The sequence below is a fragment of the Leucopleurus acutus genome (assembly GCF_964270905.1).
Source record: "Leucopleurus acutus genome assembly, chromosome: 20".
NCBI lineage: Eukaryota > Metazoa > Chordata > Mammalia > Artiodactyla > Delphinidae > Leucopleurus > Leucopleurus acutus.
In genome coordinates, this window is record NC_139162.1 from 13,872,013 (window position 1) to 13,891,568 (window position 19,556).

The 19,556-nt window shown below is 45.0% G+C and overlaps 1 protein-coding gene across 3 annotated transcripts in view; it reads right to left on the reverse strand.

Moving 5' to 3' along the window:
* The window catches only part of HYDIN (HYDIN axonemal central pair apparatus protein), a gene marked incomplete at both ends in the record, with an annotated part of 352,197 nt that overhangs the window by 29,114 nt on the left and 303,527 nt on the right, over positions 1-19,556 (reverse strand). For all 3 annotated transcript variants that reach the window (XM_082863052.1, XM_082863051.1, XM_082863050.1), the window contains 14 exons: positions 43-212; positions 659-880; positions 1,353-1,560; positions 1,991-2,138; positions 4,900-5,065; positions 6,113-6,251; positions 6,723-6,935; positions 8,105-8,312; positions 9,065-9,162; positions 11,576-11,736; positions 13,935-14,153; positions 16,432-16,574; positions 18,068-18,346; positions 18,573-18,675. In XM_082863052.1, the coding sequence (XP_082719178.1) occupies positions 43-212; positions 659-880; positions 1,353-1,560; positions 1,991-2,138; positions 4,900-5,065; positions 6,113-6,251; positions 6,723-6,935; positions 8,105-8,312; positions 9,065-9,162; positions 11,576-11,736; positions 13,935-14,153; positions 16,432-16,574; positions 18,068-18,346; positions 18,573-18,675 (2,477 nt within the window). The remainder of the gene's footprint in view (positions 1-42; positions 213-658; positions 881-1,352; positions 1,561-1,990; positions 2,139-4,899; positions 5,066-6,112; positions 6,252-6,722; positions 6,936-8,104; positions 8,313-9,064; positions 9,163-11,575; positions 11,737-13,934; positions 14,154-16,431; positions 16,575-18,067; positions 18,347-18,572; positions 18,676-19,556) is intronic.

Genomic DNA, 19,556 nt, shown 5'->3' on the forward strand with positions numbered 1-19,556 from the left:
GGAGTGGCAGAATCATCTGGAAGCTCTGGGAAGTCTGCTTACCTCATAGACGTCTCTTCCTTGCTGGAGACAACTAGGATTTGTTTATATGGGGGCATCCCAGCTTGGTAGATGAAGCAGGTCCCAAAGTTGTAGCTGGTGAAGGAGAAATGGACGGCTGGGCTCACGGCACAGCCCGAGATGCTGCACAAAAATGTTGGACCGTGGCTGATCTGTGGGAAGGGAATGGCAGGTGGAGTGTGATTAGAAGTGAGAGGAAAGGGCCCTTACGCCCTCAGGTGAAGGAGGGAAACAGTCGAGTGCTTAAAAAAAATTCAGGTCTCAGGGCTCCATCTGCAGAGATTCTGATGAACAGTTTACATGTTTATTTAAGGAAAGCAAGGTGGACTACTCTGCACCTGGGCCCGACATTGGCTCTTGCTTTGCTCCTGCAGCGATGATTCAGCCTGAAGGCGGAGGGGTGTGCAGAGACTGCCAGTCCTTACCCAACAGCTGCCTCCCAGGGCCTCCTCATTAGCAGGACTCTGGCTGCCAATGTGCCTGGGAAACATGCTTGACTTCCCATCCTTCCTTGCAGCTAAGGGTGGCCATCAGACATAGTTCTCAAGACAGAATGCTGTGAATGTGTTCAGTGTTGGACAATGTTAAATGGTCTCACCTTGATTTTGAGTTCCAGGCCCTTCAAGACACATTTCTTAAATGGCTGGAAAGACAGGGAGGCCTGTGCACTCTGCCCCACATCCACACTGCCATCCATGGGTGAAAATTCCAAGTACTGCAGCAGGGACTTGGGGCCGGATAGCTCTGCCTGGAAGCTGAAGTTGAACTTGCCGGTGTTGATGAAGCTGAATTCACACTGGACACATTCATTCAACGCCACCTGAGAGAGAACAGAGTTAAATGTTGAGTGAATGCAAACCACGGTTCCCTTCTGTGGGGTCAGGATACGCAACACGTTGGGGGAAAACACCCTGTGGGAAATAGTGAAGGCAGATGATTTTCGTGAGTTGAGTTTCATTAGCTCAGAGAGTAGTCAGAGAGCCCAGCAAGAGCTACTAGGTGAGAAGAGTGAGATGACAATTTAATTCCTAGATCTCACTTGGTAGCAAAACATCCTTCTGTAGGTTTAAGACAAGCATTTCCCCCTTCTCTCCCATCTCTCCACCCTCTGGAAAGTAAAACAAGCTTTCACATCAGAACCATACACATTCTGGGGGTGGAGCTGCTCCTGGCCTGTTTCTGTTCTCCTGGTCTCCCCGGCATTTGAAACAGAGATTCAGTGACTATTCACTTGTACTGCTTTTCCCAGCCAGTGTGGAAACAGAGAGAGCGAGGCCCTCTCTCATCTTTACCTCATAGAAGTTGAGAGTCGTGGTCTGGTTGGGAGTCAAGAGAGTGACGGTGCCAGTCTTGTCCTTGCACTTGACCTCTACATTCATAGAGTAGCCCTGAGCCTTGACATTTAAGGTCAGAGGGTGGGCTTTCTTTTCCACATTGCAGATCAAATTGAAGTTCACTTCTCCTTCCTGCTTCGGTGTGAAGAAAATATCAATTGGGAACCTGGTTGGGGACGAAGACAGCAGATTTGATGACTAGACCAACCTGTTAAAGAAGGCTGAATACTAAACTATTATACACTAGGAGGAAAAGGCATCCTAACTCCAAATCACGATGAATTTTGAAGATTTGCCAGGCACGGCAGGCCACTGCTTTATGGATTTGCAAACACAGTGGATAGCAAGGAAAAGAATATAAACATAAGAAAACACTGAGAACAAGAGCTTAAAGTTCTCAATGCTCTACAATTCACTAGGAAAATTGACAACAGGGAATAAGTAGGACAGAGATGGAATTGTAATATCTAAATTTTAGAGTGGGGAGAGACTTCAGGGACGGGGCACTCGAAGGGAAACCGATTCTCCTGGCTGGTGGGCCTGGGACCCTGCCATGTTGGGCGAGTGCAGTCCTGGGGGCCTTCCTTTCTGTTTACCTGGACAGCGGTGGGACCCAGCCTTCCATGGGACACACGACCAGGCTGCTGCTAAAACCTTCAGAATATCGGGAGGTGTCCTGGAAGGCAAAATGGAACCTCTGCTCCTCCTTGTTGATGATCTTCACGGTCTCCCTGGCCTCTCTGCCTGGAGGGGGAAACACTGCCCTCAGGGAGGCCTCGTGCCTGCTCCTGGCCCACCTCAGGAGGCACGAGGAAGCCTTCGAAGAAGAGGCTCCGCAGCTTCTTTCCCTTCCTCTTCCCAGCTCCTCGGCCTTTGGCCTCCTCTCTTCCTTCTTTTTGGTCTACAAGGATCCTTCCTGCCAAAGGGACTCTACCTCTTCCTTCTAGAACTTTACCCCATCAACTGCCTGTTCCTCTTAGGTGGCTGCTCTGCCTGGGTCACAGCTCTCCTGGGATCCTCCTTGTTCCTTCAGACCCAATGCCTTCCTGCTTTTGTTAATGGGGGCTGGTAGGCCCCTCAGCCCTGCCCATATCTCTGTAAACAACCCCTGCATCGGACTCTTTCGAATTAGGCTTTGGGTATGTCACCAGCGTGCTGACAGGGCCCTGACTAATACATCTCCTATCACTGTTTTGCTTTTTCTTACTTTCCTTGACTATTGTAGAGCATTTATTTTTCCACATGAACTTCAGAATCATTTTTTCCAACTCCCCCCTCACCCCAATCATTTTGGAACTAAGGTTGCCAGATTTAGCAAATAATATTTTAGTATAAGTATGTCCCAAATATTGCATATTGCTTGGCATTCTGAACTACTATTCATTGTTATCTGAAATTCAGATTTAACTGTGCATCTTGTATTTTATCTGACAACCCTAGTTGGGATTTTAATTGAAACTCGATTAAATTTGCATTTAATTTTGGGAGAATTGACAAATGTTCAGATCTTGTTTGGAGGCATTTTAATAAGATTTTATAGTTTTATTCACATAGGTCCTGTGCTTTTCTCGTTATATTTATCGTTAGCTATCACATAGGTCTTATGAATGGAATTTTTTGTTTGTTTCTAGGTGCTTACTGCTAAAAGAAAGAGAAACCATTGATTTTTGCACACGTCTTGCATCCAGCCATCCCTACATTATCTTGTTGATTCTAGTAGTCTGTTTTGCTTTTCTCTAGAGTCTCTTGAGGTCATCTATGTATGAAGTCATCAGCAACAGCATAATGAGATAATTTTGCCTCTTTTTTCCCCAATGTTTGTCAATTATTTAATTTTCTTGTTCTATTGTATTTGCTAGAATCACTAAGAAAGTGTTCAATAATGACGGTGATAATGAACATCCTTGCCTAATTCCTGACTTTAATTGAAGTGACTTTAGTAGTTTATTACCAGATAATATCTGCCCCTTGATTTTGGTTAATCTTCTTTATTCACGTTTTTCCCTCTATTCCTATTTTACTGTTAGAGTTTTTGTTGAGAATGTCTGCTGAATTTTAGAAATGACTTTTCAGTATATATTAGTATGATCACCTGGTTCTTCTTTAATCTGCTGATGTAACAATTATATTGAAATGCACCATCATTGCATTCCTAGATTAAACCCTGTTTGTCTTATTATTCTTATGCTACATTGCTCATTTATTTGTTCAAAACCTTACTAAATGCCACAATCTCCTCCTATCTGTTTATATGTATCAGTATAAGAAATGTATGGAAGTAATACACATCACATTGTTAACACTGGTTTCCTTTGACAGAAAGGAAAGGATGAGATAGAATGGAGGAGGAATGATTATTAAATTTTTCCTTATACAACACCATATTGATTGATGTATAAAGAATATTACTTTTGGGCTTCCCTGGTGGCGCAGTGGTTGAGAGTCCGCCTGCCAATGCAGGGGACGCGGGTTCGTGCCCCGGTCTGGGAGGATCCCGCATGCCGCAGAGCGGCTGGGCCCGTGGGCCATGGTCGCTGGGCCTGCGCGTCCGGAGCCTGTGCTCCGCGGCGGGGGAGGCCACAACAGTGAGAGGCCCGCGTATCGCAAAAAAAAAAAAAAAAAAAAAAATTATAAAAAAAAAAGAATATTACTTTTATAAATAATAAAATCTAATGAATTACTAAAAAATCCTCTGACTTTAGTTGTATTTTACACACACACACACACACACACACACACACACACACACAACATCACATCCATGTGACAGATTCACAGTATTATAAGGGACTTGCCAATCACATCCTTTGTGTCCTTCAAGTCTCACCTCAAATGTCACCTTCCCACTGCCCACTAGCATTCCTTATTCCCCTACCCTGCTTTATTCTTCTCTGGAACACTTATCAACATCTGACATGCTATACATTTTGCTTTGTCATGTTTTGGTAGTCTGCTTCCTGCTACTAGAATGTAACCATCATGACAGTCGGGACTTGGGCTTTGTCCGTCGCATTCCCAGCTCAAGGAAGAGTGCCTGGCTCACACAAGGGGCTTGGTAATATTTGTTGAGCTGGATAAAAGTGTGAAAGGGTGGCAGAGAAATGTGATCACTTTGGCACAGAACAAGAAGCAAACAGATACAGCCATAATCTGGGGGCACATGCAAGCAGGATGGGGCTGACGTGGGGATCTGGAAATAAACATAGTCAGTCCAGGCCCCAAAGGAATCTTCCAAGTAGGCTCTGTAGCAAGCCTCCTAAATTTCCTTAGGTTATTGGTGTGTGGGTTTAGAAGACACTTGATGGAAATTAGATTGAGAGGTTGAATATTTTGTGGCCTTGTGAATAGTGATAGAGGCCCTCTGACATGCTTCTGGAAGCTTCTGGAAGCACCAGGAAGAGCTCCCTGCCCATGTCTGCTCCTGCAGTGCATTGCTGGGTTGGTCCCACGCCCCTCCCCCACAGGTCATGCCAATTCTAAATATAAACCAACAGGGCAGCCTTACCAATGAGGAGACAACTGAAGTTGAGATGTGACTTGTCCAGATTGATGAGAGGGTCAGTGGCTTTGCCTACCAGCAGGAAAGGGACTGTGATGTTGTGTTCGGGGATTAAGAAAGTCCAGAATGCTTCCGAGATGTCCAGATGGAAAGGTGTGAACTGGAAGATAATCTGAGAAGACAGTTTGGAGCAGAGCAGTTAGAGGCACTTCTGTGTGTTTACTCCATGTGCCCTTAGAGGCTTGCCAGCCCTGGGGTTATGCTGGTTGACATTACCAGGTCATCACTTCCTTTCTACCCTCTTTGTAAGGGCACGTAAGTTTAGCTGTAACAGCAACATCAATCTCTGTTTGCCCAGCCCACCAAGTATTTCTCAGGGGATCTACCCCACTCACAGGCTCTGCTGGCTAGGCTACCATATTTCATGCCATGTCTCTGGATGGCATGTAAAAATGGAAAGATTCAAGGTGGAAGCTTGTAATTTGGGCTTTTCCTGAAAAGTCTGGGAGAACCAGCAATGCTGAGCCCACTGCTCTGTATGGTGACCTTCCAGAGAAGCACTGTGGCCAGCCAGCCCTGGTGCCCATCATTCCCTATCACTGTCCCCTTGGCCTGCGTCATTCATTTGTATGGTCTTCCTGAAGGCAACTGAACTCGGAATTTCCGTTTCATGGATTTATTTCTGCCTCCAAGATTCTCTGTGGAATTTACAGGACATAGGGTCCACAGATCTGTTTTGGCCAGCAAGTTCGTATTTCTTTAAGTCTGTCCCTCTGCTCTAAATCACTGTGTGGACATTAGGACTAAACCATGGAACATGACTCCACTTTTCTGTTTTGCCCTTTGGCCTGACCAAGTAAAAATACATCTGTGTCCTTTCATTGCTGTCAGTCCCTTGGACAAAAATAACTCTTTACTTCTTATTCTTGTATGAGTCCTAGTAGAGTCTCCAGGCATTGGTGTCCAACTCTCCTTTCCTTGCTTTAATAATCTCAATTTTTAAAACTTCTGTTTCTCCATGGCCAACCAAGAGAGCTCGGGTTTCTCTTGTCCATGAGGACTGCCTAACACATAGAGTAGCCACTCAAGAAACACTTGTTGATGGACACACCCTTAGGCTGTTCTCCCTAACTCTACCCATGCTCTACTGCAGACCTGCTATGCAGAGGGGCATAGAATTAATAAAGTCCTGGGTCAAGCGGTCCCCATTCATACACACCTCAGCTTTCTTTTCGGGGAGGATGAGGCCCTTTTCTGTAAGGCATGTGAAGGCTGGAGGGTTCTGGAGACTTTCAGTTTCTTCAGAGACCCAGCAGAAGGAGTAGGTGCTATTGGTCGGGTTCAGTATTGTAAAAGTCCTGGCCGAGGGGGGAAGAATCGATAGCAGAGAGTGAGAGAGGGGCTTGAGGATTAAGAGAAACTTTTCTAGACTGTTTCCTAGCACACTTCCTTTAGGTGGGAATCAGAACTGTTCTGAGCACTTCGTTGCTGCAGAAACAAAAACTGCATCTCACTTGGGGATCCCAAGTGTGGCTAGAGTTTTGGACTTTGGAATAATAATGACACCAAGGGCTCTTCTGTTCCAGTGATCCTCTGTGGTCAAGGCAGTGGTCAGGGATCCTATTTTTATGTCTTCCAAGTTTTCCAGAGTGTCAAAACCAGGGAGACAGAAGACAGCTTCCTCACGGAGGCAGTTCTCTGAAGTCAGACCCCAGGATAGCAAGTGTACTTCTACGTGTCAGTCTAGCTTGCTACTCTGAATTCCTACTCCGAGTTTTTAGAAGAACTGACGGATATGAACTCAACTAGTGCAAACTTAAATGACTCACCGGAGACACTTCCCTCCTATGCCCACGCTGGTGAACTCAATCACCCGGGTGTTTGGATCCAGAGCCCCACCACGAGGCCCTCGGAGATCTGGGTTGCGCCGATGACCGCTGATGTAGTCCGAGTCTTTCAGGTCAAAATGGCAGAAGGGCAGGGAGCTCCGCCCTTTTGCTGACAGGACTGGGCCTTGCTCTCCAGGTGGCAGGTTAGGAATCCTGAGGGGATAAGGTTATTTTGATCTATTTTTAACTTTTTAATCGATTTTTGCTTTCGTGGTTGTAAATGAATATGACACCCATCAGAATGTGAACTCCATGAGAGCAGAGGCTGGGTCTGTCTCGGTCAGCAATATAACCTCAGTGCCTTGAACAGTACATGGTACATAGTAGGTGGTCACTAATTAATTGTGGAGTGGATGGATGCATGAATGGGCTGAGTATGAGAGGCCTGAATTCTGGTTCCTTCTGTGTACCTTACTATGGCCTCAAGTTACTTCCTTTGCCAACGGTGAGAAAACCTCCCTGCTGTAAGGTCAGCACAGAGTCTTTCCCTCTGGGCTCTTTCATAGGCATCTAGTATCTACAAAAAAGGACTCAGACATCCTTACAAAACTACCCTGAGCTCCTTGGAGAAAGCACACTAGATGTGAGCAGACCTCGAGCCCCAGCAACAAGCTTAGGTGGCCCAGGTGTGGGAAAGGTCCCTGCAGTGTGATTGCAGGGTTTCTATAGGTCTTATTGTTCACATAGGTCTCTGCCACCCTATGCCATGGATCACAGACTTCCTCTAAGGTAGGTGTTCTCCATGGAGCTGGCCGGGGAGTGGGTACCACATCAGGGACTTTCATTGCCAGATGTTACTGGATTGACTCTCCTCTAACTGGACCTGGGCCCCATCTGTCCCTCGCTTACTATGTACCAGGTCCACCTCCTCCATCGCCACCACCACCTAATGTTTATTGTACTTATTGCGTGCCAGGCACTGTTCAAAGCTCTTCACTTGAATTAGCTCATTTAGTCTTCACAACTCTACAAGGTGGGTATTGTCATTTGCATTTTACATAGGAGGAAACTGAGTCTCAGAAAAGGTACAAGAAAGCTTTCCCAAGTTCATGCTTGCCCCAGGACTGGAACCCAGCTGGCTGCCCACCATCCTGTTGCCCAGTGGAATCCTGTATGTGGCCGGGAAGGGGAGGTGGGCGGGAGGCAGGGTCTACAGAGGGTTGATGAGCTATACAAAAGAATGGATTCTCCTTGTCCTCCAAAGGGAAATGTGGCAATGTGGGGCTGAGGAGGGGTCTGGGGCTGGAAAGAATGGTGGGCGTGGTGGGACAGAAGAGGGGCTAGGAGCTGCAGCGCTTTGTGCTGGGAGATCATCTCCTTACTGGCAGAGAAGATTGCTCTCGAAGTCTCCAACCTCCATTGGGGAGAATTTCACTTTGAGCTTCTGGGTCTTCCCCACGGGCACCATGCCTGAGACGGGCTCCACAGAGAAGGGTGGCAGGGAAGCTTCGTTCCAGCGGTCCATGGCACTGTCCAGGGTGCTGCCCGTGTGCAGCGTGCCCTGGCTAAGCTGGTCATTTTGGGAGAAACCTGGGGGCAGATAGAGCGCCAGTGATATTCTGCACCTGCCGTGGGAGGGCAGGTGTAGGGCAGCCCACTCACAGGCCCTAGGCACCCTCTGTGGGCTCACCTCTGCTAGCAGGTATACTTTGGGCCCCAGGGCCCAAAGAATGGGCTCCCATCTCTCACATGAGACTCATGAAAAACACTTCCATTAATTACATCAAGTTTTCATGTTTGTTTCCTTTTGCTCAAGGGGGTGGGTCAAGTAGATGTCTGTGGGTCACGTGCCTCAAGAATGATGGGCTGTGAACATAACCTTTGGAGAATCATTGCTTTAAAGTAGGGGTTCATAATCTGGGGGCCCATGGAAAAGGGCTCATTAGGAAGGTCTCGGAAACTCCAAGTTGAAAGAGAATTAATGGATAATTGCCCACTAAGTGTTGGGCTCTTTTTAAAGTGCAAATTGGGCATGGGTGTGTATTTTCCTGGGGAGACAGTTCATAGCTTTCATCAGTTTCTCCAAGAGTCTGTAATCTTCTAGAAGGTTAAGATCTAAAAGAAAAGATTCCTAGGGATCTGTGTGGGCCCCAGGAAGGCAGATCTCAGCTCTTGAGTTTCTCAGGCCCTTTTGGCTCTGCAGATGCCAGGAGGCCTCTGCTCTGCTTCTCCTTTGCTTCTTAGGGGGCCGTTGGAGCAGTGTTTGCTTCTCCATGAACAAGCCTCTTGTAATAACTGGGGACCCAGTTCAAGCCCTGGGTCTTACCCGTCACCGCACTTACCTTGGTTGTCTGGCATTGCAAAGCTGACAGCCTTTGCCGTCTCTTCTGAGATCCAGATGAATTCCAGCTGCACATTTCCTGAATTAATCAGTTCAAACCTGCAAACAGATCAGGGAATGGAATTAAGAAACGTGCTTCAGATTTTTGTCCTGTCTGCACATCATCTGTACCGTTCACTTTTTTAAGTCAAGTCACTTCGTTTCTTAAATATTTCTTCAAAGACAAGTTTTAAGCAATTTTATCTGAAGTCATGCATGTGATATACTTGTTATATTTCCTTCTAAAACACACACACAAAATATATATATATAGCTATTAAAAGTAAAAGTATGCAGATGTTTAGCACTTAAATCATCTTGCATACTACTGGCAGCCTGTGCAATGAGCTCTCAGCCTGCATCATGGTAACCCTGAAAAATTCCCATGAGAGAGGAAACAAACTCTATTTCACAAGACAGCGCCTTCCTCGGGTGCAAATTCCAAAGCCTCTCCTTTCCTGAATCACTTTCCACCAGAAACAATGTCCTTGTGGTCAGAAACCATTTGACCCCTGCCTCAGATGCCTTCACTGGCTGAGACACATACTTGTCTCAAATTCTCAATTAGTGGAGACTTTTCTTGTCTCAAGTTTCCCTGCTCTAAGACAAGAACTGGGAGATAGAAGCTTTTTCTGGAATCATGATTAAACTTGATCACAGTCACAGCAAGAGGATGAGGCCCTGATGTAAGAAAATGGTTGTGCAAGAGAAAGAAACACACACGCTCTTCCCAGTTTTAGGGGAGAAGTGGGAGCTGAGAGTTGCGGTGGGGCAGTAGGTCTAAAGGTGGGGTTTAGGGGTTAGATTCCCATTATCCAGTCCAGGTAGACCATGTAGCTGTGCCTGAAGTCAAGGTGCTTTGGCCTCAGGGGCTTGTGTGAATTTATGAATTGTGTGAATTTATGAGCACTGGTCTTTATCCTAAAGCAAATTTTTATAAAGAGGAGAAATCTCAGTGGAACAGAATACTTTTAGTAAAAACGCATTCTTGGTTTAGGTCCAGGAGTGAACAAATGCTCTGTAAAGGGCCAGATAGTAAGGTTTTTGGCTTTGCGTGCCAGAGATTTCTGCAGCAACTGCTCCCTCTGCTGTGGAAGTGCAGAAGCAGCCGTGGACGATAATAAACAGACAGGCACAGCTGTGTGTCCACATAACTGCATCTATAAAAATAAGCAGCTGGCTGGGTTTGGTCCACGGGCCAGAGTTTGCTGACCCCTGCTGTAGGTGAAATGGCCGTCAGCAGAAGATATCACTTCCTGCTTCCTACCTTTTGGTTCTATACTAATTTGAGAGGACGTCTTAAGTGCCACAAATGCAGAATGAGTTGAACAAGTTAATTACTAATTTTTACAATGCAGAAATGTCAGTGGCTTACGCTTTTGTGTTTGTAATTCTCAAAGAACAGTCACAGGCTTTCTCTCTGTCTGTGTTGCTCTCTCTGCCTGAAGGCCCTTTTTCTCACTTCCTCACCTGGCCACCTCCTATTTCTCCTCCAAAGTTCAGCTGGACCACCACTTTGTCCACACTTGTCTCTCCCTATATCTTGGTCTGCTTTAGGTATGCTTCCTGCAAACCCAGAGCACTGTACTGCAACCATCAGTTGAACTATTTTCACCCATTCCCCCAACACCCACTACGAGCTCTTTGAGAGCAGGACCCACAGCATCCTTGTATCACCTGACTGTGGATAAAGGGTTAACATAACCCTTTCTCCTTCTAAGGACAATTTCAACTTTGAATTAATTTTCTAGTTCTGTTTCCGTGGAAGCCTGGTAAGAGAGAAATGTCAGCCATATTATTAGACAACTTTGTTTATAGTAAAAATGACACCTGATTGGTAACTTGCTTTGGGCTGGACTGGGAAGAATCGTGATTCCCTGGAGGGAGGCCATAGCACTGGGGTTCTCTGAGTGTAGTGACTCTTGTAACTGGGCAGGTTATCCTGGAAGGGATCCTGGAAGCTATAGCCATGGAGTGGTTACGAGATCCTGGAAGCTATGGGATCCTGGAAGCTTCCAGGGATCCTGGAAGCTATAGGGATCCTGGAAGCTATAGCCATGGAGTGGTTACGAGAAATGTTGGCTTCTGTTGGTCACGGCCTTCTAAGCTAAGATGGACCCCATGCCCGCTAGCGTAGGTATTGTCCAAGCTGTCACCTGGGGCAGGGGCAACAGGAATAGTTCCTGGGTGGTGATACGGGCTGTTGCAAGGACTGTTCCCACCGAAGCCCACTGCCTGATGCCACCTTCCCGGTAAGACTGTGTTTCCAGGTCTACACCTTGATTTCAAGTGTGAACTTCAATAGTTTTGTGGGTCTGAATGTTTCATTGGACCTACAAAGACCCTCTGGTGCGCAGATGTGATGTCTGGTCTATGCTGTTGTGGACACTGAATAAATGTTTGATGAAGGAGCCAGTGAATGATGGAGTTAAAGAACTTCTCTGAGAGTGTCAGGAGGCTTTTGATGACTCACTCAAACACTCGGGTCTGGTGAACCAGTGTCTCCTTAAAGTGCACATCGCTCGTCTGGCACTTGTATGAAGCGAAATTCACGTGGGCACTGATCTGCAGCTGCAGTTCTTGGTAGTTTTCTTCTAGTACTGAGTAAGCAGGCTCAGGATCCGTCTCTATCACCTGTAACAAAGGCAGCTGTGTCCTCAGTGATGCAGAGACACCTGCCTCACAGGAATAATGGGGAGATAAAACAGTGCTTCCTACCCAGGCAAATGAGAACCAACTCACAGATTCAAGTTCCAGAAGAAATGATGAGGCCAAACCTAAAATGACTCAGAAATAGGAAAGGAAGAAATTGAACAAGAAATTACTGAGAGCATCACGACTGCACAGGCATGAGTTTTGGGGTCAGATATGCTCCAAGAAGGTAGAATAAAGGAAATCATAAAGGTAGGAATAGATATTAATGAAACAGAAAATAAATCTAAAACAGAGAGGACCAATGAAACTAAAAGCTGTTTATTTGAAAAGATTTAGAAAACCTGTGGTGAGAATGATCAAGAAGAAAAAAAGAGAAAATACACATAACCAATATCATAAATGAAAAGGGAGATATCACCATCCATCCTACAGACATTTAAACAGACGATAAGAAAATACTGTGAATAATTTTATGAAGATGCATATGAAAACTTAGTTGAAGGGAAAATTCCTAGAAGAATAATAAAATGGACTCAAAAACAAATTTAAAAAACCTAAAGAGTCTTATTTCTATTAAAGAAAATGAATGGTAGTAAAAAAAAAAAATCTTTAAAAAGACCTAAATAGAGAGATATACCTTGCTAATGGAAAGGATGAATTAATGTTATAAAATTATCAATCCTTCCTAAACTGATATATAGATACAATCCAATTCCAATCAAGTTTCCATCAGGGTTTTCACAGTACTTGTTTAAATGGATTAAAAAATTATTTAGAAAAGTAAAGGGCCAAGAATAAGCAAAATACTTCAGAATAAAACAATATGGAGATAATCATGAAAAGATTCATTAAAGTCAAAATATGAGTGATAAATATGGCAAGCACGTTTGCAGACAAAGACAGGAATAAAAGAGTTTATCAAAAATAAAATGACTAATACTCTTATTTTTCCAAGATAATACCCAAGTGCTTTCCGAAGTGGGCTGTACCAATTTATACTCCTACTAGCAAAGAACCACTTTGGAAATGCTTGGGCATTTTCTTGGAAAGCTGAGCACTCACACATCCTGTGACTCAGCAATTCTACTTCCTGTGACGCAGTTTGGGAATATAAACTCCTGCAAATGAACACCGTGTGACACGAGCTATAATGCTCACAGAAACACTGTCCACAGTAGCAAACCCCAACTAATTTTCAAAAGAAGAATGGGTAAATAATAAGGCACTTCTGTATAGCAGGGACACGGGTGTGCTACAGCCGCCTGCCACGATACAGATGACCACACGCAATGACCTGTAAAAAAAATAAAGTTAAAAACTACACCTAAACAATATGCCTTTTAGAATGCATAGGCTAATTTTAAAAATAAATAAAAACAAAAATCAAGGGAATGAGATCCCAGGGTAGTGACCACGTCTTAGAGACAGGCAGGGGTGGGATGGCTGAGAACCACCCGGGTAATCCTGGTTATACTTCCTGTGTTGGGTGTGGGTTCATCCCTGTTTATTATATTATTAAAAAGAAACCAACGAAGGGATAATTAAAGGAGGGGCACGCATGGACCAAAGATGAGATTCTGACACGAGAAATAGATTATAATTAACTTAATTCTGGACACTGAGGGGAAAAAGGAAGTAGCTAAAAGAATAGCCATGAGGTTTCTGAAGAAGAAAGAGGTGGGAGGAATTTGCTCAACTAGAAACTAGATATCAAGACTTAAATGAGAGAGACTTCCCTGGTGGTCCAGTGACTAAGACTCTGAGCTCCCAATGCAGGGCGCCTGGGTTCAATCCCTGTTCAGGAAACTAGATCCTTCACACCACAAATGAAGATCCCACAAGCCACAACAAAGATCCTGCATGCGGCAACGAAGATCTTGCATGATGCAACTAAGACCCGGTGCAGCCAAATAAATAAATAATTAATTAATTAAAAAAAAAACCCTTCAATGAAAGCTCTACCAATTAAGGTGTGTGATTTGTGTGGTCCATGTAGTGTGGATGGCAGGTGGCTTGCTTGGAAGTTCAGTTCACCGCTTTGGAAACCCAGGTCAGGTGGAACAGGGACCATTTCCTTTTTCCATGAAAGAAGGAAATGATGAGACACTGAGCTTGAGGGCAGAAGGCATCCAAGCATGGCAGGCCTGGCCAGACTGGGGCTTGGTGTCCCTACTCACTTTTTGTTTTGTAGTGAAAGTCCCGGGCGTGTTTCTGAGCACATCCACCCACTTGACCGTGCGCATGCGGTCGTCCCAGTCGGGGACCTGGTCTGCAGGGAGCTGAAACATGATCTTGGAGAGCTTGCACTCGATCCCCATCTTCTTCAGGTTGATGGGCACGTCTGACTTCATGGTCACCGCTATGTCCTTGGCACAGCCAGGGTGGAGGTGGCCCAGCTGGGGAAGAGCCTTGCGTTAGTATTTTGGGGAGTTCAATCCTGAGGACTCTTGATCCTCATGGTCCCACTCTAGGGGCAGGGTCAAAAGTCTTGGCAAAAAATAATGCATCATTCAAGCCCGTATACGTAGACCATCTTAAATAGGTACAAGACGTTCTTAGATAGAAATTTAATCATAAGAACAAGAGCAGCTGGGCTTCCCTGGTGGCGCAGTGGTTGAGAGTCCGCCTGCTGATGCAGGGGACACGGGTTCGTGCCCCGGTCCGGGAAGATCCCACATGCCGCGGAGCGGCTGGGCCCGTGAGCCATGGCCGCTGAGCCTGCGCGTCCGGAGCCTGTGCTCCGCAACGGGAGAGGCCACAACAGTGAGAGGCCCGCGTACCGCAAAAAAAAAAAAAGAGCAGCTAATATTTACCAAACTGTTACATGCTTCAGGCACTATACTAAACCTTCACAAAATTCTACTAATCCCCACGACAGCCCTATGGGATGTACAGCTACCACCCCTATTTGATAGACAAGGAAACTTGTAACTTGCTCAAGGTCATACCATTAATGTTAGAAGATCTGGATTCAGACCCAGGCAGTATGGCTCCAGGTACCACACTCTTAACCACCTGTACTTCTCAACCATATGACCTATACAAATTATGGACCGATGTACACAGTACCTTAGCAGTTCTCAGAGTGTTATCTAGTGACCCTTGGGGGCCCCGAGGTCTTTTCAGGAGTTCACAAGGTCAAAACTATTTTCATCATAATACTAAGATGACATTTGACTTTTTCATTCTCATTTTCTCGTGAGTATATAATGGAGCTTCCTAGAGGTTACATGACATATGATATTGCATCAGATTGAATGCAGAAGCAAATATGAGAATCCAGCTCTCTTCTACTAGGCCAGATATTAAAGGGACTTGTAAAAATGTAGAACACTGCTACTCTTCTCGCACAATTTTGTTTTGGAAAATAAAGCCGTTTTCATAAAAATACGGTATTTATATTAACATGTAATGGGTTTGTTATTATATTTTAAATGAACAAATACATGTTGTTAAAGATTCTCAGTTTTAACTTCTAATGTGGTAAATATTGATAGACATAACCCATATAAACAAAAGCTCTTTGAGGGTCCTCAGTAATGTTTAAGAGTATTAAGGAGTCCTGAGACCAAAAAGGCTGAGATTTGCTGAAGTGTTCCAGATATATGGGAAATCCAATTTGGTTTGTAGAATAAAATCATTTGTGATTGAACATACATAAATGCACATACACATACCAAATACATACTATATATAGTCCTATATATAGAGTCCTTTCATGTTTCTAATAGATAAGAAACCCCTCCTCCTCTGGGAAGTGAAGGGAGAAGAAAGTTTAATACTTCCCAAGGCTACAACTATGTGTGTGTGTGTGTGTGTGTGTGTGTGTGTGTGTGTGTGTACACACATGGGTGTATACCCGAGTGTGTGCCCGTGGGTGTGTAAATGGACCATAAGAAGCTTATCTCTACCTTCTTTGACTATCACTTCATATCTCTCCAGGAAGCAAAACACTTCTTCCTGAGAGCACCCTAATTTACAGGTGACAAAGTAGGGTCCCCAACCCTCCTCGCTCCAACCCCCTAGAGTTCTGTGCTTGAACAAACTCAGTGGCTGAAACAGAGCAAGAGGCCATGGATACATCCGGTGTCCAGGGAACTCAGAAGTGAGCTGTCTATGAAAAACAAGTGCTGGCCAGAGGTGAGGCTCTGCTGCTACGTGGTCCTAGGCCTTGTTCGAGGTCGAGCTTTGGTTAGCAAATCGTAAAATGTGTGCTGTGAGACACTCAAAGAAGGGGTTAGAAAATTCCAGGTAAAACAAAGTTGACTACGTTTTAATATGCTGAAGGGCATCTAGAATCTGTAGGAGAAAGATGTAACATTTTCTAAATCTCTGTTGTCCACAAAACCCACCACCCCCGTTTTAGCTTTTGGTGAACCACTTTTGCAGGAAAAATGCTCCAAAGAACACACACCATGGGGGACACAGGTCTACACGTGGGGATGGGAAGACTGGGACCTGTCTTCATCCATGGAGGTCTCCATGGAATTCCTCAACATCAGTCTTGGTGACCTCATTCTCTGCTCTTAGGCCAGAGGGGACATTTCTGGTACCAGGTCGGAGTGAGGGATGCATCCATCCCATCCTATGTATCTGTGGGAATGGGCCGACAATCAAACTGGGGTTGGCTTAGGCCTAAGGGAGTGCAGAAAACAAGGACTGGTTTTCACTTACCTGTGGGGAGAAAGAAACTGTGGCTAAAAGGGGCCATTCGAACCGTATCACATTCACTTGGCTGTGATTAGTGATTGTGAAGCTCACATTATAGCTGTTTCCAATGTGGCAGTCCCCAAACTGGATGTGGTTCACCAGAGCAGCTAAGGGACAGAAGCAGGGGGCAGTGAGTCCCCTCTTGCCTCCTCTGCAGGCTCACTTCCCCACGGAGGCAGGTCCTAAAAGACATTGTGCCTCACCCTCATGCAACCCCACCTTCCTTGGATGGTTATACTGGAAACGCCTGGAGTCCTTCGCCAGCAAGCTTTCTCTCCTATAGTCTACTTATCCACCCATCCAACCATCCACCCACCCACCCACCCACTCTGGCCCTCACCTCCATTTGTACAAAGGAAAACATAGCTCCCCACTGCCCGCCCGCCAACTCCATTTGTTTGGTGAAACAGTACTGTTAAGGGCTGGAATTGCCACACAGAATACACAAGCCCCCATTAAATTTGAATTACAAGTAAATGATGAGTAATTTTTAGTATAAGTATGTCCCATGCAAAATTTTGGGACACAAATACACTAAAAAAATGGGGACTGCTGTGTTCTGACTTTCTAAATCTGGTAACCCTATTGTAAGTATGAAATCTGATGTCTGAACTTGGGTTCACTGCTGGCTCCTGCTTGACCCCTGATAAGAAAGATGCCACCCTGTAGCTACAAACAGAGGTGAAACACCAGATACATGAGGAGCACTGATTTTAACCCATGTTGTACGGACTGCCTAGGGCTACACTCCAGGACTATAATTAAGCTCCTAGAGAAACTGTGAGACTGTGTTTATAACTCACTTCATAGCAGTCAGCCACACAATTAGGGTGTTTAGCAAATGCGTTTTGATAATAATGAAGAAGTAAATATTCTCCTACCGAAAGAATATCATCAACCAAATGAAGCCGCAGTGCTTGATAAACTGCAGAGCAGCATGTCTTAAGCTCTAATGTCCACACAGGTCACCTGGGGATCTTGTTAAACGCAAATTCTGATTCAGTAGGGCTGAGGTGCTGGGGAGGCGTGTGAAATTCGCATTTCTAGCAACTCCCAGGTGATGCTGATGCTGTAGGTTCTCAGACAGCGCATTGAGTAGTGAGGCTGCGGAGAACGGTCTTCTAGAGGTGGCACAAACCTACGCCTTCTCTAGTTAACCCAGCCCGCCATTTCTCTTAGAATGTCTAGGGTACATGATACAGATGAAACAGGATGCCAATGCAAGCCAGCTAAAAGATACAGACAGGGAAAACTACAGAGAGACATGTATTCACTTTTCAGCTAATCTGGAACTTGAATTTCTCTTATTAGCTAAATGGGAATTTGAGCTCAAAGAATAAGCTCCCTAGGGGACAGACTCTCTTATTAATTACTCTTTGGAACTCCAGGCACATGCACACTGATGCTCCACAGCTGTTCTTTGAGGGAACACGTGGATGAATGCAGTGACTGAGTCAGGCATGCGGGAGCATACGGTAACAAAGAGGAGATTCAGTCCTAAATTCCCAGGAAGCTAGCCAACCTGTTATTTAAATTTCATTCTTATTTAAAATGAACCACAAGCCAACAGGTGTCAACACCTCACTGCTGCTTCTCTCACCTGCCACGAAGTCTTCCATCCTGTTTTCCTCGATGATCTCAGAGATATCTGAGGCCTCCTGGCTGGAGGAAGCCACCAGCCCGTGGATGTTGTCCAAGGTGATGTCATCCTCGTACCCCTCTCCCACCATGTGGATGACTGTCTCCTCGTACCGGTTGTTGATCACTGACAAGTGGATGTTGCCTGCCATTCTCCCAACCTTCTGGGAGTGGAAAACAACATCAAATTCAGCTGTGTCTCCAGGAGGAACAACCAGGGAGGCTGTGTGAGCCTTCTTTGCTGCAACGAGAAGAGAGAGACATGATCTAGAACCAGATTAAAGGAAGATGTATCCATAAAGACCTGGACTCAAGGGATAGCAGCCCTCACGTGGGAATGAGCCTCACCTAGAGAGGCCATTGGTGACGAGACTGGGCATCTGACTCTGGCTGGGTATACGTTAGTCCTCTAACAAAAGAGCTACTGGGACCCATTGCTCTCTAGAAGATATACTTGCCCTACTTACCTTTTGCCTGTGGTTTGTTTTCCTCTATGATGTAGATGTAGGAGGTGGACGGCTTCCCCTTCAGGGAGAAGACTCCTAGTTGGTCCTGCAGGTCAACATGCAACTGGCATAAGGGAAATAAGATTGAGTGTTAAGCTTACAGGCTGCTCATGAGTTCTGAACTGCAGTGAGATACTGTGCTGTTGGGGGAGTACCCAAAAAAATCATTGAGCCTAGTGCCCACTTTTCTGAGTTTCTTACTAAGAGAGATGTAATAAATATTATACCTGGAGAGGACAAACAAAAATGTAGCTCAGCCCTTACTATTCAAATAAGGAACCAGAGGTCCAGACAGTATAGGTGACTTTGGGATTACCCAGTCAAAATGGGGTTGCCAAGGCCTCTGTTATTGACAGAGGCAGTTGTGAAATATACACTAGACTAGTAAAATGGAAATGAATATTCGTCATTCTGTGAGGGCCTGCATCAATGTGAGTTCCTAAAAACCAGTATCTGCTAGGTACTAACACATTAGTTGCCTGAGAGTGTCATGCTGAGTGTCCTACCAAGATAAGAAGAAAACCAAGGTGGACATCTGACGTACCTGTAGAAAAGGGATGCTTTATAGCCCACTGGAAGCCATGTAGCTGATTAAAAAAACCTAAAGCCATATATCATATTTTATGTATGAGGAACCAGCAGACATTTTTAGAAGACAGTAACGCTGGCACCGTCACGAATAAGATTGAACAATATAAAAAATGAGGCACGAAGAAGGAAGAAATAGTGACATCACACAGGAAGCTTCTGAGATAAAAATATATATATTTCGAAATAAACTTAATAAGAAACTATACAGAGGAATCATATGAAAAAATATTGACATAAAAGAAGATGTAAATAAATGGGCTGGAATCCTAAATGTTGTTCCTGGTGGAGAGCCTAAATACTCTAAAAGTAGCAATTCCCTCCTAAATAATGCATAGGAATCCCAATAGGATTTTG